Below are 22,308 nucleotides of genomic sequence, written 5' to 3' on the forward strand. Positions count from 1 at the left end.
TCATTAACATCTCTAGCATAATGTATTACCATCTTTTGTCACTTGTTTATGTCATTTTCAGCCAGAAGAAACCTATTGATCAAATAAAAAAATTCACTATAAATTAAAATTTGACATGGTCACGAATAATTTTAGACTTAACTGTACATAAATATTATGTCTCCTCAGACCTGCATATGTATAGATATTCAGATAAGCGTATGTGCAGACATTCACACCTTTTTAGTTGGTTTCAAAGGTTTCAAAGCTGCATCTGAAAAGACAACTGAGTAAACAGAACTGAGTGGTAGTTGCTCGTTTTTAGTTCTCACACACATGAAGCTAAGTCTTAGGTACTCAATGCTGTGTTTTATTTCATTTGGGTTATGCTCGGCTTGAGAAACAATGACTGCTTCATGGGTAGACGGGCGCATCCTCAAGATTGCTTTTGAAAGACCTAGCTGTACCATAAAGCCCACCAAGGGGTGACTTTGATTTGTCCCATAATTTAAAACTTATTAGCAGGCTGTATGCTTTTCAAATCTGTTCAGTGTGTTATGTGCACTCACCAAGACAAATTCTGTGTATGTGTAATATACTTAGTAAAATAAAGTGATTCTGAATTGATTCTTTAAATATTTTTGTTTGGAATATGTGAAAAGTTCCCAGCTTGTTAACATCATGTCATGGGGGGAGGTCTAGCTAATAAACTGGCAGTGACTATATTGAGATAAAAGTACAGCACTGCTAATACTGTTCTGGCTATGTAATTATGGCTAAAAAATATGGCTGGGCAGCCACTTTCAGGCTCATATCTTAAGGGTTAAGCTGGACACATCAGCTGCAACTCAGAGGAGAGAAAAAGCAGAGATTGAATGATGCTGATGCTTGTTTTCTTCCGAGGCGACTCAAACAGCCTGTCAGGATTATGCGAGTAAGAGTGTTTTTATGTCAGCTTACCCTGAGCAGAGGTTTAAAGATGAGAGGTGGCACAAGCGCTAAAACCTTTTGCACTCCATCGCTCCCCCCCACCCTCTAATGTACCTGCTCTAGCAGGTGCCCATATCTCTCAGCTGAGTGGATGGATGGAGTTGTATCTTTTTCCGCTCTGTGTCCCCGTAAATGTGGTGCAGCGAGCCGGGGATGTTACTATAGAAACCAGACATCACCTGTAAGGCTCTTGGACCCAGAGAAGAAGGCTTTTCATATGAACATCTAGCCAGACGCAAGTGTGCACACACACAGCGCTCCGAGAATGTGAACAGAAATTGAGTTTGCCGAGCCAGGACACCGTAATTCTGGCTTCGGAAAAATTCAGCCATTATGAAAATAGCAGCCGCTCGCAAATCTTTCTTTATTGCTTCGCAAGCTTTATCGTTTATCATTTACAATTACATCTAACAAACTGGCCGGTCTGCACTAATTTAAAATCCCCAGCAGTGCACCATCCATGAGCAAGCGCTGGCATATTAATGCTGTAATTATTGTCGTTTCAATTTAAATCAATTTGCTGTTTCATTGTCACACTTGAGGGTATCTTCAAATAGACTCTGCAGGTAGTTTCCTACTGCATGCACACACAAAGACAAATGGAAATACTCGCTAGTGTGCTGCACCTTTTCTACACTGGTGGCCCTGAGTGGCTTAAGCACAGTTACAGTGTCAAAAAGGCTCAATAATTGAGCTTCCATCCCTTTCCAGTTGGATCAGGTGATAAATGAAGCCTATTACCTTTGATGAAATTAGATGAATTGGAACGTTCATGTTAATGAGCTCAATGCATTCATTCAGTACTTACCAGGTTTGCCAATATGTAGTGATAGCTCTTCACATTCTTTCCTAGTTCCACAATCTAGAAGAGAGAACAGGGAGAAACAAAGGTTTTTTTTCAAAAGGTAGTCATTACAGGCAGTTAAAGTAGTTAAGAGCAATTAACAAACGGGTTAATGGTTGTACAAAGTAATACAATCAAAGCAGTGACTAATCAGACTCCCAGCAGCTTGGATCACTTTGTGTCCTCAACAATTAGGTGTACAAATCAAATTTAAAGGAACAAGCACAAAACCCCAGTTATCACAAGCAATAGCAAAAGAGAGGATGTAACTCATTACTACTGGTTCTTACTTGCAGCTCACTGAAACATGTGGAGCGACAACAAATCTTTAAGAAAAAAGATCTTTTTTTGAATTTGATTCAAAGACATTGCTGTGCACACAGTCTTGTTTTGCATTTCAGTAGTAAAGCAAAAATGACTGCAACAACTCCTGAGTGTTAAAGCCCACCTCTCAAAATATTTTCATTTTTTGAACATTCTACTGAATATTATTTGAAATATTTGAATACTCTGCACAAATAAAAAGCTGGTTCTTCAAAAGATAAGTTCTATATAGAACCATTTAATGCTTAAATACTTTGCATACTAAAAAGGATCTTTACATTGATTGAGAAAGTGTTGTACATGGTTCAATACAGAACCTTTTTGAGAATCTTTCCACATAGCATGAAAAAAGGGTTCTGCTGTTATTACAATGTCAAGCTTATAACAATAGAAGAACCCTTTTTGGTTCCCTCATTGTCCACTCTGTTAGACACACATACCTAGTTAGTGCACCTTGTAAATGCAGAGTCAGAGACAGTAGCTCATCTATTGCACAGTGGATACAGGACGCTGCACAGAGGTCGCTGCTGGCTGAATATTACTGAGGTTTTGATAAACTTCAGTCTGATCTTGTACTGAACTTGTATCAGCACAGCACATTATACTTAATCCATCAGGATTAAATAGTGCTTTATTGACTACTGGTATTCAAATGGTAGTACCCTGGTACCACTCCAATAGTATGGTTTGTCAATATTATGGCTGCGGCAACAAGTATGATGTCAATCAAGTACTAACCTACTGTGATTCACTTAGAAATACATCATGGTATGTGAGGAAAATGCGATATGATTTCCTACTCACTTTAAAATTAAGGCTAGTTTGCTTATCATAGCTCCTCTGACTTCACTCATATGAACTTATACCAAGTTCCTGCAAATTATTGGTGAGATTGTCAAATGTAGCAGCACAGATATTTTGCATACTGAGAGCACCTCTGAACCCACAGATCTCAGATCAGAAATCAGATATGAGTACTCCTTCCAAACAACCCAAAGCCTGAGGTTCAGCTGCTCTGTTATTACTGCTCTATTATCTGCTTGGTTATTTGAAGCGGGAGGAGCAGTAGGTGGAGTAATATGTTGTTTGAGTTTGGATAGACATTGACAAGCTCACTCATGGGAAGCCATAATGACTGCGCTGCAATCCAAACAGAAACAAAACAGCAATACAAGATGGGAATGGTTAGTCAGCATCAGACAAGCAGCCCTAATTTATCACAAATATAAACCTTCTAGCAGTTCGTGAACTGTAACCATGTATATTTGTTCCTGTTCAAGTGACTCCTGACCATTCCAGATGATTATTTCTTCTTTTCAAGTGCTGCTTGAAGTCTTTGTATCATTTTAATGAGTGCAACAGCTAGTCCTTTTCTTTAATTCTACATAGGAGTAGGGCTGGGCAATAGGCTGTGGTAATCAGATGTCAGCAATCATCAAATGAGCTGCTTCAAAGGTGATAATAACCCTGGTGCGAAAGAAAACTGACAGAAAACTAGATTCATTTTAAACAGTCAGTTAAACAATGGGCTGTAATGATATACTCAGTCCACGATTCAGTTTGATTCACAGGTTCACAATTTTGTACTATCACGATATTTTGAAAAAATGTAACTGAAGAAGCCTGATGACCACTGAATCGCAAACTGTCACTTTGCCGTTGATTTATCCACATAGCATTTTCATTTTGTCAGATATGTAGGGTATTGCTATGAAAAAGAAATAACAATGTAAACATTGATTCCAAATAAGGAGTCATGTTTCAGAAACTATAGAAAATGCACAAAGTGTAATTAATTTTATTTTTGACATGTATTATGAAATTCATGAAAAAAGGCAAAGCCAAAGTGAAGCTTGTGTTTCTTTTCTCTATTAACTTTTCTATTTTAGATATAGCCATGAAGTACCAGAATAAGGAATAAAATGAACTGACAAATAGCTGTTTTAAATTTATTTATACTTTTGTCACAAATGAAAAATTCAATTGCAAATCTAGATATCTCATTTCATAATTGTGCAGATGTTTTGAAAAAGAAATGTCAATAAAGGTTTGCATTTTCATTTATTGTTTTAATTACAGTTTCTTTTTTGGCTAGATTTGCCCGCTATATATAATTATCTTGTTGCACAACTTAGACATGACGCTAGAGCTGGGAGGCAGGAGCAGTGCTGGAGTGAATTGCTGCTGCTGTTGACTGTTTACAGACTTTGGTGTTCAATCAACAGAAGTGCATTAGATGTAATAATTAATGAAAAAAGTCCATTCTACTATTATATGTATTGTCAAATTTCCACAAGGCACATTGTCATTTTATTTACACTGAGATGTCCCCAATACGATGTCACACCCCTACCAAATAACATTAAAGTCAATGTGAATTGGAAGTCAGAAAAAAATTCTTCCTTGATGTGACGTATTTCCCAGTGAAACTGGACATTCAGGTGGGAATTAACTGTGGGCAGGGCATGTTTTTTTCTTCAGGATATGATTGGAGTGTGTGGGTATTCCAAAATAAGCCAAACACTGACAGTCAGCAGAATCTCTCTTGTCTGTAGAAAAGCCAAATATAAAAATTTTATCAAAAATGTACTCCAGTATTTTGTGCATTTTCTATAGCTTCTAAAAAAGCTTGTAATATTTTAGTATGCATTTTATGTATATTTCATAAATCATAGACATAGCGAAATGCTGTTAGCATGCTAGCCTTTAAGCATCCACACTGCTTTCATTCTTCTTACATTTTTACAGCAAAAGCAAAAGACTTCAGGAAAAAAGAGGTCAGGTTATTGTTGTACCCGTGTATAAGTACAACTACCTAACGTGCATACCATATTGTAGTCCAGTGAAACGACAACAGAGCAAAAAAAAAAAAAAAAAGAAAGAAAATTGCAGAAGAAATGTACGTTACAGGCTGTGAAGGGGATGTCGGCACTTTTCACAGGTGTCAGTGGGCGTGGCTGATGTTCATCTTTAAACAAGGCTGAAGTTGGCTTCCTATTCACCAGCTTTTTAATTGAATGTTCCGTTCTACCTTAAATGCAATGGTTTGTACAGGCACCAGAATGTTACTGCTCCACCATTTGAGGTTGAATGAAAAAATTGTAAAATGTAGTAAAATGTAATAACTAAAATAAAGATGTAATAACTTTTGACTTCTAATTGTTATTTCAACGCAGGAGTATAATTTGCCATTACAGAGCAGGGTTGTAATGACTAAAGAGTTCTCATTGGTTCATTGGAGAGAAACAGTAGTGTTAACAAAGCCTGAGCTCACACAGTGACAGCAACAGAGCTGAAAACAATGAGTCATGCAATGATGGAGGAGGAACACGTTAACACTCCAAATCTTTCAATCTGCCCTGCCTCAGCTCCACTCTGAGCAATGCAGAGCAGAGCCATGATCTGAGTGAATATGTGCGAGTGCCTGTGTGTGTGGGTATGGGTGTAGGTGTGTTGATGTGTGTGTGCATGTGTGATGTACATTTTCAGGCTTTCTAGGAAAATCAGAGAAAAACAGCGCCAGCATGTGTTGACAAGACCAACAAAATATATCTGACTTTTGTGACTCTGTTTGGTAAATTTGGTAACCGTTGAAGGCAACCTACACAGAAGGACATAACACCTGCCACAAGCTGCACCAAATTATGTATTTATAAATGATTCCCAGAACATGTATAAACAGTTTAGGTCAGTAATTGCAGGAGGAAATGTTCTATAAAGTAAATGACATTGTATTGATATAAGGGAGCTTAAACTAAAGTGTATAGCAATTTATAACAATCTCATGAAGTATCATTCCCAAGAAAGGGAGCTTATAAAGCAGAGGCCTAGTTAAGTACACCACACTTCAGTTCTATATGTTTCTACTTAAGTTAAAGCTCCAAATTAATACTTCTATTAATGAGACTTGAGTGGCTTTAGACATAAACATCTTTTTGTAACTGTAATTTTTTTTCTTTTTTCTAACACTGGACAATGAATAAAGTATTAAATAAATACTTAATGGCTGTTTTGACTGGAAGGATGATCTCTGAGTTTTGCACAGTACTATAAGTGTAAGAGAAAAATGTGTGTGTGTGTGTGTGTGTGTGTGTGTGTGTGTGTGTGTGTGTGTGTGTGTGTGTGTGTTGTACGTGTAAGTCAGATTCCAACAACATTGTTGTGTTTTAGCTGATGCAGTAAGCAGACGTTAGCTCGCGGGTGTGACAGACAGTGGCATAAGTTATTAACACTGACCCCCAAATACAGACTCCCCCAACAGGGCAGCTCCAGGCAAGGAAAATAAATGGCTGAGACCCAACATACCCTCCTCATGTGATAAACACACACACACATACACCCCAGTGAAACGGAGTGGAAAAGAAGCTCTTCTAAAGCAACCTCATTGGAGCGGCCTTTCCACTTTAAAAATGTCCTTAAAAAGTTGCTTACAGAAACTGGCAGCCACTGTTGTATAACCACATAAAGAGCTATCCTCAAACAACCGAGCTAAAAGAAATAAAACAACAAATATACAAACAAAAACACTATAAGAAAAAATGGCCTTTATGTTGTTTTCCAGCACAGTAGATTGGTGAATGCAGCGTGATGGATGACAACTGGGAGAGCTCAATGGGAAAAGAAACTCCCATAAACTGGTGCAATAAGCTTAACTGAAGACAGTAGGTCATCAATAACCAGGCAGAGGGCAGTGATCATATCATATCATATCATATATCATATCATATCATATCATATCACAGACTGAGCTAGTGAAGAAGAAGAGGAAGCAGTGCTAGAACCTCAAAAGGTGAGTATTCATTAACCCTTAGAGGAAAAGAGTTACTATTGTTTTTTTGCTATACATTAATTTTAATTACAAACTTAGTTGTATACAATGGCCGATTAACCATCAACCATCGCCTGGTTAAACAATGTTCAATTAATTTAATTTCCAATGAACAACTATTGGGTTCATCATTCAGTTGAGGAAAGTTTTTGAATAGGCACTGCTTGATAGGGCTGCTAAGAAATGAAGCAAAAATACTGAATAATAATGACAACTTTTCAAGGAGATGATAGCACAAATACAATTTGTACCATATTAAAGCATCCATCCACAAATGATAACTATTTCATCATTGTTCCCTGAGTGTGATGCCCAGTGGTGTGAGGAAACACACACAGGTGTGCAAAATTAAGGACACAGTGGACAGCGACAGCTTTCAAGAACTACTGAAGTACACTGAGCTAAATCAAGCACCAGTCAAGGCCTCTATGTCTGTTTGAACCTGGGCTAGTAATGAGTAGTAAACAACTTAACAAGAACATTGTCACTATCTGAACAAAACCTTGTATCTCCATTTTTCATTTTTTGACATAATCTGAATACCAGCTACTCTTAATGTTGTGTGAAAATTATATGATCAACAGACCAACAGAAATAATGCAAAATTACTTAAAATAAAATCTTTTTACACTGACTTTCATTAAAAGTTTAGGAAGTTTTTTCTTTCTACTGTAAAATTTGTGTTTTTGGAGATGCAGGATGTTTGTCCAACAGCAACAATTTGTTTGTCCAACAGCAACAATTTGTTTGTCGTTACCCCACTCAAACACCGCCAGTAAAGCTGGCAATTAACAGCTGAGTGCATTCAAGCATGTTTGAGCAGGTAAATCATCAAACTGTGCTGGACATCTGCCCTCCAGGACTGGAGTTGTGTACCCCTGATACAGAGCTTTCAGTAGCCCAACAGTTTTAGGCTTTTGTTCAAATAATAATAAACAAGTACAGTCGTATGATTTTCAAAGTGACAATTAGTACACATCCTCTACAGAGAACACATTTCTGCGCATTATCATGCACAATTACTGTTTTCTGAACTTAATCTACTATTAAAATAACATTTTTCCAATTGATTAACCTCAGCAAAAAAATGAAATTGTGAAAACTAATAAAAAAGTAGAAAAAGAAACTAAAAACAATGCCATATTAAGGTTTGTTCCCTGTAGAGGATGTTAAATTATTTTGACTTAGAAAACCAACAAACATTTCATCTGACCAGGGTTGTTCAAACTTTTACACACAACTGTAGTTATCAGCCCCTGGGTGTAAACAAATCAGCATTTTTATGCAGAGTATGTTAAATATGTTTTTGTCTTTGTTACTTCATATACATGCTTATGCCTTGTCCCGCCTGTCAGTACTACATTTCACTGTCCATAAAAGGAATACTCTTTAATATCTCTGTGCATTAATACAGAATACGGTATATATGTGAAGAATTTACAATGGCTTTGAACGCAGCTCAGCTTGATATTATAACAGATATTTAAAAGGATGGTGTCCTTGATTTCAATCTTGCTGGTTAATGATTAATTGGTGACTAATGATGGTCAATTATTGGTCAAAATGTGCATCTCTAATAATTGCATATTTACAAGTTATTTACTGAATCACGTTTCCATTCTGCATTGACAAGCTTTAGTAACTACTGACCTTTCACATTTTTTCAACATTTCAAGAATGAATTAAAACATGTCAAACATGTAAAGGATGTTTTTTCTTTCCACAAAACAAGCCTATAAGAGTGACTTTAATGTTGCATCATATTAAAATAAACATCAAACACATGTGGTATAGATTGAAAGTTTAGAATCCAGACATTTGCCTGAATTCCTCCTCCTTTCAATGAGTTAGAGATGAGCAATAATTAAACAAAATGTAAGAAGAGGTGCATGAAGGAGTATACACCATGCAAGACCTAGCAGAGGTAATTCTGATTGCAGGAAGCTTCTCTGAGGACGGTAGATGTGACAGAGTGAATGTCTTATTGCTGCTACCAGCTCTGAATGTTGGCATGTTATTTATCTCCCCCTGTCCTTGATGCTTTGTGTGAGTGAGCAGTCTGCCCTCGATGCGATAACTGCAGCCACAGGCTCTGTCTGAATGCTCTGGATTGCGTTTTAAAGTTGAGTCACCCAGGCCTACCGGTGAAGGAGGAGATATTTTCATAGCCTGCCACTTGGCACAAGCAGGGGGTGACTAACGCACTAGATGTGTCCCTTAGAATATGTGTTGAGGCTGTTTTTAGGAAGTGACCTTTACCAGACTAGCTGTGAGATGGAAAGAATGCTGAAGAAGCTATGCAATTACAGCCAGAGCAAGATTTTTCACCAAGCCCAGGGAGAAGCTAAACAGCTGGTTACCTTCTTCAGGATGGAGGTGAGGCGCTCCAGTTCACAATCGATGATGATCTGGCCCTCCTTCCTCTTGTCCAGGTCCTGGAAGACTTTGAGGAAGGATGCTTCGGTCATGGTCTCCACGTTCACCGAGGTCACCAGCCAGTTCCGCTCGGCCGCTGTGTCCAGAACCTTCTGCAGAACCGTCAGTCCTGCAATAAAGGCAAGAGACAAATGTGCATAGTGAAATATATGCCATTACATTTTGGGATGCTTTCTGAATGTAATTTACAAATACCACCTTAAGGTCAGAAGGCCTCTATAAGAAACACTCGTCAGACTGCAGACTTTTTCATTGTCTGTTTACGGTTTGTAAGTGAAATCATCTTTGTACTATTTTCACACTGCTGCAAATGTAGGTTATCAGCCAAGACATGTTTGGTGTTTGAGTTACACGACAAAGAAATGGCGCAGAAATCTTGACTGAAACCAGAACAAATTTAAATTCAGGACACATTTGCAGGGATATCAGATGCCCCTGGGCAGTACAGTTATGGTGCACCATCCCCACCAACTCATAATACTTAATTCTTAAAACTTTATAATGCAATCTAAGATAAGTTATGAGATCAAACGCATCACTAAAATACTAAGCCAAGAACAACATAGCAGGTCTTCAAAAAATATTCAATATGCAATAAGCTGCCTAGTCATAAAAGATGCACGTCTTTACATCATTTAAACCCAGCAAAACAAGATCATTTTGAGCAAACGACCAAACTCTCCAGCATAAACAGAATAACAGGTCTCATTCAAAGTACAGCCTATTTTTTGCAGTGACTCAAACAAAAGTGGGAATATTTTATCCTGTCCATTCTTTTTGCCCACATGGTAGATCATGAAAGCCTAAACTACAAAAATACAGTTTTTTATTTGTCTTTTTGTTTATGCCTTTGACTTCAATGAAAAACCTGACTTACTGCCATGACAACTGCTAGCTTTCTTACCATGTGATGTATAACTAAATGTAGAAGGGGAGATGCATGTCTGTAAGGCACTTTGTGCTGTCAAAGAGTTAAAACTGCATTTGTTCTTTGTGTGCTGGCCTATATTGCACAATGTAGCAAGAACATTGCATTTCCTTGTTGTTTCTACCTAGAAACTGCTAGCATGCCACATGTAAAATGTAAAAAACAGGCCAATTTTTTGTGCTTGTCATGTGATGCGCGTGGCTGGTGTGAATGTCTACAGTGATTAACACAGGAGCACTCTGCATGCAGCACAGTGCACCATGCGGCCGGTTATTATGTCTGGTGTGAAATGAGCTTAAGCCATCATTTGCCAGAAGCTGCAGTCACAATGGACTTTCACCTTACTGTTTTATTCAACAGGGTAGAGCAAAAATCAGGCAAATATGGTAGTGAACAGTTCAGTGAACAGCTAAGTTTGAGCGACAAGCAACATTATGTTGACTAAGGATCAGTTCTTCTATTTGCTTTATTTTTTCCCCAGAAAGACGACACAGCTGCTTATCTTCAGCAACCAACTAACAGCCAACCACCTGCTGAACCTCGCCCCTCCCATGGCATAGCAATGGCTCTGTAGTTTCCACAGTTGGGACACTCTACTTCTTGGGCACCACCATATGCAGGGACCTGAAGTGGGAGAGGAACACTGTCATCCTAGCCAAGACAACACAGCGCAGACTGTTCTTCCTGTGACAGTAGAAGAAATTCTACCTGCCATAGAGCCTAATGATCCAGTTTTACACAGCAACCATCGAGCCAATCACAGACTGACAGGGCATCAGAAAGTATCATTGGGGACTCTGCTTGATTTGTGGGTAACTAATCAAAACAATTACCAATATCATCTATAACACCAATAATGAGATTAAAATTAGAAAACAACAATAATACTAATAACTTATGCAAATAGCAATCCGGTACAAAAGTGGAAGTACTTATTTACGTGTATTTGTATAAATAAATACTGCAACTACTCCATGATCCATTTTATTACCCTGTGCTTTTGATTTGAATACTGACATCACCAAAAAAGAAATAAAACACAGCTAGTGCAGAAGCATCTCATACACAGCAACAGTAGAGAGTTTGAATATGTTATTTAAATTATCACACTACACAATCACATAATTCTACACTCTTTAAACAACTGAGATGCTTTGCTTAGTGCACATTTGACTCATTACAGATGTTTTAACTTGAACTCTTTAAAGTTTTGTCGGTACACAGCGGACAGTACAGTTTGACCTCAAACTCCACCTACTAGAACAGCGATGAGCTTAGGAGCTGCTGAATGCTGTTTAATGGCTGCTAACTGAAACATCTGCATGAATCAGGCTGTGAACCAAAGCTGATCCATCATTTGTGCTCAAATCTCCGCTTGTCCCCATCTGAAGGTTTCATGAACCACACGCATATTGATCCATATGTCATTAAAAGCATTCAAAATCGCACTCTTTTTATGCACACACAAATGCACGCACACACACACACACATACATACACACACACAATAAAATATATATATATATAATATGAATACTTATACATACTTAATACAGTGAAGACAGTACAGCAGAACAGCAGAAGTGGACAGAAGGGGAGCGAGAGTCTGTTTAATTACTTAAAGGAAAGTGGGCCTGATTAGTGAGGCCATTGATTCTGGCATTAGATTTACGGGCAGAGAGAGGAGCCACATTCAGCCAGCACCAGACCAATCAGTTCTCTCTTGAGACTGGCCACAATTATTTCACACCACTAACAATGCTCTCAGCAGCTGCAACACAGCTATTAAAGCACTGAATGATTAGCTGCTGATTACTATAAGAGCACAGGTACAGCTCCAAACAAAATCTTTTACATACAAGTAAGAACCGCTGAGGGATAATGCTGGCAGTGTTTACTGTCCTCATTTCAACTCGCAAATAGAGAAACAACACTGCTCTCAAATCGAGAGCTTGGGACCATGCCATGCATGAAACAGAAGGACTAACGACTTCCATTGAGCTTCAGAAGGATAACACTGAAGCTCCAAATTTGTTTGTATAATCTGTTCATGTTGGGTGAAGTCTGAAATTCAAAGCTTCACTTCTAGTCTTTTTGTGAAGTAACTTTGGCAATATGGTATACAGCATCTTAAAACCAGGGACAGCTTTCTCTTCAACTTTATGACAAATCTTCAGATTTTCTGTGCAACAATATGTAGACATATTGTCCACCCCTAGGTCAGTATTAAAGGGGAATTCCACCAAATTTTTTTTTTTTCATAATTAAATAACTAAGATGTAAACATGATGTGCTCTGAAAAGTGTGTTGTGATTTGTCACAATAATAATAATGTGTCAGTATATTGCCCACCTCTAGGTTGGTGTGATTTTTTCTAATTTCTTAATTATTAAATCATTAATATGCAAACAAAGTCATTCAGAGTGGTTTGATGTAAAACACGCTAATGCACACAGTAGTGGTGATAAACGTTTGCAGACATCCCCTATAATTAGTAAACTTATCTACTTTAATGTGAACCCATTACTAACACAGGTGTTACTACTCACACACTGCTTGTGTAATCTCAGTAGAATAGCAGATGCACAATAGCCTAGGGTCACCATGCCCAGCACCAGCTAGAGAGCAGAGGCACAGCATTCTTTGGAGTGATGGAGATCCATCCAGTATCTCTGGAATGTGTTAGAGTGGTATTTGTGATTGTAAACTAATCATCCAACATTAGTACCTGACCACACTAATGCTGCAGTAGCTGAATGCAGTCAAATCCTTAAATCTGTAAAGCCTTCATAGAAGGGTAAAGGCTGTTACTGCAGCAAAGGAGAGACAAACTTCCTATCACTATCCTTTTCAGAAGAAATGAATGAGCAGGCTTCTAGAAACTGAACCTCAGTATAGACTGGTCAGCTGTGGATGACGTGGCGCTCTTTCTTGGGTGCTCAGCACTAAAGTTGATGGTTGTTCAGCTTAAACACACAGTTTAAAAGACAAAGTGTGTTGCACAGACTAGTATTTTTAAGTTGAGGTGCACATTGCTTCATAGACATCATAAAATCTAATTTGTATTTGCAGGGCTGATCTTTCATTCAATACACACACACACACACACACACACACACACACACACACACATATATATATATGTGTGTGTGTGTGTGTGTGTGTGTGTATACACTTATCTAATACAGTGCTGTAATGTTGATGTGAGCAGGGTAGCATAAACATTACCAACTAAAAGAACAGCTCCAATGTTAATCATAATCACAGACATGTGCTTCCTATAAACTCTCCAGTTTAAAAGCCTTTAGTCAGAGTACTTCAGCACCACGGCCAGCTCCCGTACTTCAGCCTGAGACGCCCATTTTGCCCTTTCAGAATAGCACTGTCTCTGTGTGTGATTCACAGTCTAATTCATCCACAAGTCCAGAATCTACAAAAAGAAACAAACTCTGAGCCCCGCTAATATCCGCAGAGTCAACACAGCCGTCAACAAAGCAGCGAGAGGAAAGTTATCGCCTTTCTGCAAGCAGTTACGCTGCGGCTGAGTGAGGACTACAGGGAGACATTAATAAGCCTCAGTGGGCATTTATGGTGGGATTGTTTATGAAAGGTTTAATGGACTTTTCAAGATTGTTTTATGTTTGAAACGGCACCCAAAATAAAAGGAACCGTACTTGAATTTAACAGCCTTTGTTTAAAGCCAAACAGAAACAGCTGTTGCAAGAGCCAGCGTTAAAACCACAGCTACAGGAAGAATAGATCTGCTATAATTTATTATACCCTTCAGTGTAAGCAGGAGTAAATGTCTCATTTATTGTTAGGGACATAAAAGGGACCACCATGCAGAGAAAGAATACTGTAGCCATGTTTGTTAAATAAAGGCCTTAAGCTCACGACAACAGCCATAAAATGAAAAAGAACAGTTAATCAACACCAGGCAGTCGCAAATGCATTTACTAAAAAAAATATTAAAACCACAAAGAAAATCTGGGTCACAAATACAAAATAACTCTCCAATAAAAGAGCGTGGCATTGAGAGGAGGAGAAAAGGAAATTTAATTTCTTCTCAATAGATGGAGTTTGTCTCTGATTTGAACTGTTGGCAGTGTTCATTCTGTGGTCATGACATAGCTTAATCCTGTACATGTACATAAAAACCGATGAGTTTACACACAGCTAACTTCAAACATGGAGTACAATTATGTCCCATTCACAGCCGGCATTAAAGATCTAAATGATCAGACACTAAATGTGCTCGGACATTGAAAAGCAGGTATAAATGTTCAAATCGTGGCAGAATGTTTCAGAGAACCTCCTGATATTCGAAATGTCAAGAGAGTTCAAGGGTGCGGGTGAGAGCCAAACCTTTTTTGGCAAAGTGAATGAAATGTCTTAGCACTGTGGCTCTGGGGCACATGTGTGCGGCACTGCATAAATGAATGAGCAGTGACATTGTATTTATGGCATTTGCAAGACACCCTTATCCAGTGCCTTACAATTTTAATCATTTTACGCAGGTAGACAAAGGTAGTGTTAGGAGTCTTGCCCAAGGACTCTTATTGGTATAGTGTAGGGCCCAGGCATGGATCAAGCCCCAGTCTACAGTGTAGAAAGCAGCGGTGTTACTACACCATACCAACAACGTTAGTTTATGTGAATAGCATAAGAAGAAAGATACTCCACACGTACAAGATGCAATATGATATACAGCAGACAATATATTAGAACATACAGAGACACTTAAAAATATATAAAATATAAGCCTAAAGTAAGGCTTAAAGGTGGGGTTCACACATAAGTTTGTTGCACATCCCATTCAAAAACCATGGACAATAATATTGAGCTGCCTCACTTTGTGGCTATATTTTGCAAGATTTTGGAGTGGGAATTTGTGTCCATTTAGTCAGAAGAGTGCTTATGAGGTCAGGCACTGATGTGGGATGAGAAGGTCAAAGATATAAAATATCTTAATACGCTGGAAAAGGAACAAACCCTGAAAAATCACCCCAAACCAATATTCCTCCTCCACCAAACATTACTCTTAGAACTATGCATCATATATATGTAGCTTTTCCTGGCATCCACCAAACCCAAATTCGTACATCAGAGTCCCACATAGTGAACCACAATTCATCACTCCAAAGAACAGTGTACCAAAGTCCAGTAGTGGTGTGCTACACATCACTCCAACTGACTCTCTGCATTGCGCTCAATGATCTTAGGCATGTGTATAGCTTCTCATCAGGTCTGTAGTCAGGACCACCCTTGTCAAAGTCCAAGACCAAGACTAGTCGAGTCAGACTTAAGACAAAAATCAAAGGCACCAAGCCCTCTTCAAGACGTTTTTATTAGTATCTCCTTCCAGTATAAATTACTGTAAAAATATAAAAGATAGAAACAAAACTGTTGTTACTCCTAGGTGCTTCCGTTTCATAATAGCAGTTACAGTTGACTGGGGCAGACCAAGCAGGGCAGAAATTTCTCAAATTGACTTGAGGCAAAGGTGGCATCCTATGGCAGTGCAGCTGTTTACAGTTACTGAGCTCTTCAGTACAACACAATCAATTGCCAGAGTTTGTCTATCAACACGGCATAGCTATGTGCTTGATTTTATACACGTTAGTAATGGATACAGCTAAAAGAACAGAACTCCACAATTAACAGGGATGTCCACATATTTTTGGCCACCCAGTGTATGTAATGTCATGCAAAAACTGCGTTGAGTTGCTGAAAATGCAAATAATGTGTAATACCATATCGCCCACCCCTAGGCAGGGGTCATCAAATAAATTTGACCTGTGGCCAAATTTTCGTAGAACAATTGTTCTTTGGGCCACACCCCTACTTACATAATCAAACTGTCCACAGTTAATACAGAACTACTCTAGCCAATGTTAGCTATGTCCAGAACTTGCATACACTGACACATTGTTCAAAATAGCTTGTGTAGAAGATACTGCATCTTCATCAGCATCCAGCTCTAGTGTTAGCTCATTAGCTCCTCTGAAGTGACACCCTCTTTTACTCATCTGACAGGAAAACACTGTCTATGGTTGAGTAATAAAACTTCTAAAATAATAAACATAAAGCCTTATGTTAATATCAGACTTTTTTCTTCCCCCATAGTTAACCAAATATCTGTTCATCAACTCTTAAGCCACGATGACACCAAACACAATAACATCTGCTAGGCAAAAAAAAAAATTGAATGAATTCGCTTTGTGTCGAGTTCATCTAAATGAACTTTGACGCCGTAAATTTGAGAACCTCAGAGGCTAAGAAACAAGATGAGCCGTCACTTCTTCTTTCTGAAAAGTACTAAACAGAGTAACATTCCTCTGTTGCTTGTCAATCAAAGTTGAAGTTGAAATAAAAAGTTAACCAGCTAAATTACTCACCTGACTTTTGGTCCTCCTCATAACAGTCTCATACTTACAAACGTCTAGTCTATTGGTCTTTTTTCCCAGATATCTAACTCTATAGAAGCACTACACTCCCTTGGACGTGTTTCTACAGAACTCAGTCTTAGTGTTGGTTGATAATTTACTGTTTCATTTATGGCAGCTGGTGAGATGTCATTGTCCAAATGAAACCTAAAATGTTTTTGTATGCATGTCCTTCTAGAAGGTCTCTCTTGTGAGAGGTAAAAATGGAAAAAGCAGAAATTTATTTCTACATACACAAATTTTGGGATAAATCTTAATTTAGTCAATTTTAATTAAATTTGAGGTAAACTAAATCTAGTAATCTGGACTCAATATAGACTTACACATTACAAACAACCATTAGTAGAATCTTCTGTTCATTGAGAAGTGACAGTAGGTGATTCTATTCAATTATATTAGTTTGGGGATTATATTGCTTTTCAATGATGTAAATAGATTTCCTGTCCAATATACTGGACACTGGAATTAAGCACATGAAATCTGCAAGGTTTTGAAAATGTAACATATTTGTTATCATCAGGATAACAAACCCAAACAAAACAACCAAACATTTCCTATGTTTCAGAAATGTTATTTATTTATTTCTGTCTATGATATTGGGCTAGTGTATATATATATATATATATATATGTATATATATATATATATATATATATATATATATATATATATATTAAAAACACAGATGATCTAACTTTTATTCATCAATGACCTTGACCGTTTCAGTCATTTATTAATTTTAGATATAGTAATGTAAATCAGTCTATTTGCTTTGTGTTAATAAGCTCTTCTATTATTATGATATAACAATTATCATAATATATATCATACAGATGTCTAGGTAGTTCCAAGACTTCAGAAACTTTTTTACTGAAATCAAACATACAACAAAAACAGAAAACGTGAAATGTTAACAAGACTCAGTAATGTTGATGACAATGATTTTATTCATTTTTCAAAAACTCTCACATTTTCTGTGCCAAAATCTAAATGTTCAGTATAGTGGACACTGAATATTATGTTTCCCATTAAACAAAATAAATAATTCATGTGTTATGTTATTTAGTACACAACAGAGGACAAGTTTCAAAACAAAACACTTAGTTTTTTTAAGCGTCAAGTCAGTTTTTAAAGTGTCAAGTGTCAGTCTCAAGAGTGAGAATAACACATGAACAACATTATTGGCGCTCATGAAAGAAGCAGAACTTTCCTAAATCTGAATGTATCCCTTGTGCATTAGAGGCAATAGACAAATATTTACTTTTCATGTCAAGTACATATGCACGCACAAAGCAGACAAGATTACATAGCACCAAATAACCATGTTAGCTACAGCATATGTCTTTCCTTGCCTGACAATGAGAAAGCATGACCTATTCCCTACAAGAGATAAACTCACACTCTATAGGAGACACTACTGTATGTGAGAGAATTCGCATCTGTGTCACATTTACACGTGCACTCGACAGCCTCGAGCACGTACAGACCTCTACACAAACAAGCATTTCCTTAAAAGGCTTAAAATAACCCCATGGACATTGCAGCACCGTATCCAGGCAACAGGAGGCTGGCAATATGGATTCCGGCAATATGGTTCCACTCAGTCACAGAGAGTTAATGGCCCTACAGTCCTAACCCAGAGCCCTCGCAGCTTCCAGCAGATAAAACCATCAACCAGACACCCGTGGCCTGTGCAGAGACATACATCAAAACCCCCAACCACTGAGATAGCCCAGCGCTGACACGATCCTATTGTGAGTACAGGACAATAACGGAGGCTGACAGAGCGGGAGAGAGACCTAGAGAGAGAGAGAGAGAGAGAGAGAGAGAGAGAGAGAGAGAGAGAGAGAGAGAGAGAGAGAGAGGGTTCTCTCTTATCTGGATCTCTCTCTCTGTCTCAAAGAAGCCCTGCAGTATGCAGGCAGCATCCAACTCCAGTCATGGTCGGCCGAGCCGAAAGCCTGTGACAGATGGCAGCATTATGGGGCTGCTGCAGCTGATCAGCTATGGGGGAGCTGGGGGGGTCCAGCACACCTGGTGCTGACAGGTGTGTCAAAATGTACCTGCATGAGGAGGAGCACAGCACAGCAGAGGCTGCCTGCCACTGTCCAGCACAGGTGCACTTTTAGGGATTCTTTTCTATGCAGAAAACAAATAAATTGGCCACTGAGGGGGCAGCTTTGAATGTTTTTTTTTCTGTGGGAATACCAAAGGGAACTATAGGAGTGTGGTTTTAAGAAAATGAGAAGATTGATGAAAAAAAATGTACACATTTGTTGTAGCGAGCTAGCTATCTCACTAGCTCCTCCACTTCTTTGGCTTGCAGCTTGACCGATTAATGTAGTGTGGCTTACTGCCTGTTATTTGTGATTGTGATGTCACAGTGCATGGGTGTTAACAGGCACTGTTATTAGGTTAAATTTCCCGACTTAAAACTTGTTAAGACAACATTGTTAATAATGTGGGCTATAAAAAAACTGCAGCTCTTGAAAATTTCAATATGTAATCTTTTAGTCCTAACTATAAATTAATATTTACTATCCAAAATGACCAGTGAACCTACTTGTGTCCCCTGACTTATGTAATGTTGATAATGGTAAAAAAAAACAAATCCAAAATAATATTTATTCTTACTGTACAGAGGTGTGAAAATGTATTGCCCCCACCTGTTTTAGTTTGTTTTTGCTTATTTGTCACATTTAAACATTTCAGATCATCCAACTAAATTTAATATAAGATAAAGACATCACATGTAAATGTAAAACGCAGTTTTTCAATTATGATTCCATTTATTGAAGATAAAGATTTATTTCACACTCAAAAAAGTTGCTCACCTTAACTTAATAACAGGTTGTGTTACCCTTGGCAGTAACAACTGCAATCACACATTTGTAATAACTTGTGATGAGTCTTTTACATCACTAGAGAGGAATTTTGGCCCAAATGTAATGGGATCCATGTTTTCCAAAAACTTCCACCTTTGACTCATCAGTCCACAGAATATTATCCTAAAATTCTTGGTGGTCAGCTATATGCCTTTGTGTTCCTTTTGCAGTAGTTTGCACCTTTCAACTCTCCCAAGGATGCCATTTTGCCCAGTGTCTCTCTCACTGTGGAATCCTGTACTCTAACCTTAACTGAGGCAAGTGAGGTTTGCAGGGAGAATGTTCACCATTATTCCAAGTTTTCTCCATTTGTGGATAATGGCTCTCACTTTCAAATGTGGTATCATGTGCTGCTTTTGGAGACACTCTAGCCTGCTTCACAATGCAAGACATGCTCTATTTAAGTGATGCTCAAATTCAACAGGTCTGGCCGTAATCATGTCCGGGTGTGGCCAGTGAAATTAATCCCAATAGTCAGTTGAATTTGCTTAACTAGATGATTTAGTAGCCAAGGGGGTTAATTACTTTTTCACATAGGGCCAGGTAGCACTGAACAACAATTTTCCCTCAAAAATTATATCATCATTTAAAAACAGTATTGTGTGTTTACTTGGGTTATCACTGTCTAATATTAAAAGTACTTTGATGATCTGAAACATTCAAGTGTAACAAATGTGCAAAAAAAAGGGAAGGGATCAATTTTTTTTCACAGCACTATACTATTTTGCCTTAACATGCTTAAATACTTCAGATTTGATTGAAGATTGCTGATTTATTGTCATATGTATTTAGAATACAAAAATTCAGCGTAAGGCTTACACCACAGTAGCATGCTCCTAAATAAATATAAAGAGAAGTACACGGGAGGAAATAGGGGAGGGAGGTACTGTACATACAAGAAGGACATACTACCCAAGAAGCACATACTAGACAAGCATGCCAGATAACAGTAAATAAGTAAGTGAGCAATTCCAGCTCATATTGCAACTACAGTGAGATATTCTGACCACATACCTTCATTTAAAATGGGGCATTTCATACTCACTACTTTGAGTAACTTCACAATTTTAAGTGAATTATGCAAGAAGTTTGGAAAATTGGTGGAATCCCTCTTCAATTTATAGCTGGTTGGAAAGTAATGTTATGTGTTTAGACACTGCTATGATCAGGCCTGTTTCCATTTTGGATCTTCAGTGCTGCTCTACGGAGAAATCCCCTTCAAGGACAGTGCGGTCAAAGCAGTTGGGCTATTGGTAAATTATATGAATTTGCAAAATTAATTTGTTCCAGAAGTTTGCAATAGATAACCATTCATCAGGGCAAACAGAGTTTTGCTTGAGAGTTTTCACTGACATAAAGGTAAAGGACCTTTGCGCTGAGGTTTGGATTAGGATTAGGACTCACTGTTGTGTGCACTGTCTCAGGCTGACACTGTTTTCAGGGAAAGACAATTTCACTGTCACCAAACAGAGCGACAAACTGGTTACAGAGCAAATGCATAAACAAGCTCAGAGAGCAGGGAGTGGTGAACTCACTCTGCGTGAACTCACTACAGCATGCTGTTCCTCAATGCGCGCACGCACACACACACACACACACACACACGCACAGCTGAGTCACACTGTCACACTTATTACGGTTAAACCTGTTCACTAATACAGTGTGAGGAAAACTGCAACGTCAAATAAGCCATTTTATGGGAATAAAGATGTTGCTGTCATAACAAGTCCTCATAGCTCTGAAATGGTAACGTCATAAGCAAACAAATGTTCTTATAATAATATCTGTTAATATAACTTCAAAAATATATTTTAAAAAACATCTCTTGGTTAATTTGTCATAAATTGTACATAATGAAAAAGGCAACTGAAGAAAAAAAATTAATAGAGTGCAAAGTTTCTTTAAGACATTTCTTTAAATTTAACCCACCATACACAGCTAAGATGAGAAGGGCTCATCACTTCAGTGCCTACCTGAGTCTGAGCTGTAGATGTAGACAAACTTGCTCCACTTGTAGTGCTCGATAACGCCCACCAGGGCATCCTGCAGCTCAGGCCGCAGCTGAATCACAAACTGGTTGGATGTTTCGATGGGGAAGCTCGGTGTGACGAAGCAGACGTGCAGCGCGCCGCAGAATGACATCAGCATGTTCACCGTCTTCCTGTCGTACACTCCGATGATGGCATACACGCCTTTCGCAAACTGCGAACAGACTGCAACAGAAGAGATGTAAGGTATGTGAGAAAAACAGGCACCCTTTCCCTAATGTATATAGATGTGTTGGTGTCTACAGTTTGCTTCTTTAGTTTTGCTCAGCTATGAGCTATGAATCTAATATAGCAAAGAAGTACTGGAACTTTCACATCATTGCTGAGTTAAGTTCAAGGCTCTCACTGTAAACTATATTAGTAATTCACAGATTATTTTGACAATTAATCAAGTAATCAGTCAGGATGCACCGATATGGGAACTGTGGGTCAATGCAAATACTGTATCTGAGATTTTTCATGTACATGTCTGCCCATGCCAGTATATATAATCACTGCTTAAAAATATACCTCGCCTATACAGAATGTACAAGGTGGTGTACATTCACCTTCCCCAGGGGTTTATGCCTTGTTGGTGTAAGTGGGAAAAGCCCTTTGCTT

The 22,308-nt window shown here is 38.2% G+C and overlaps 1 protein-coding gene across 5 annotated transcripts in view; it reads right to left on the reverse strand.

The window, feature by feature from the left end:
* gria1a (glutamate receptor, ionotropic, AMPA 1a) overlaps positions 1-22,308 on the reverse strand; it is a 127,513-nt gene that overhangs the window by 76,276 nt on the left and 28,929 nt on the right. For all 5 annotated transcript variants that reach the window (XR_005130606.1, XM_017698359.2, XM_017698358.2 and 2 more), the window contains exons 3-5: positions 21,634-21,873; positions 9,326-9,510; positions 1,778-1,831 (exon numbers count right to left, since the gene is read on the reverse strand). Coding sequence is in view for 4 of the 5 variants with exons in the window: in XM_017698359.2 (XP_017553848.1) it covers positions 1,778-1,831; positions 9,326-9,510; positions 21,634-21,873 (479 nt within the window). In the remaining variant the exon portion in view is untranslated. The remainder of the gene's footprint in view (positions 1-1,777; positions 1,832-9,325; positions 9,511-21,633; positions 21,874-22,308) is intronic.

This window comes from Pygocentrus nattereri, chromosome 8 (genome assembly GCF_015220715.1).
Source record: "Pygocentrus nattereri isolate fPygNat1 chromosome 8, fPygNat1.pri, whole genome shotgun sequence".
In the NCBI taxonomy this organism is placed as follows: domain Eukaryota; kingdom Metazoa; phylum Chordata; class Actinopteri; order Characiformes; family Serrasalmidae; genus Pygocentrus; species Pygocentrus nattereri.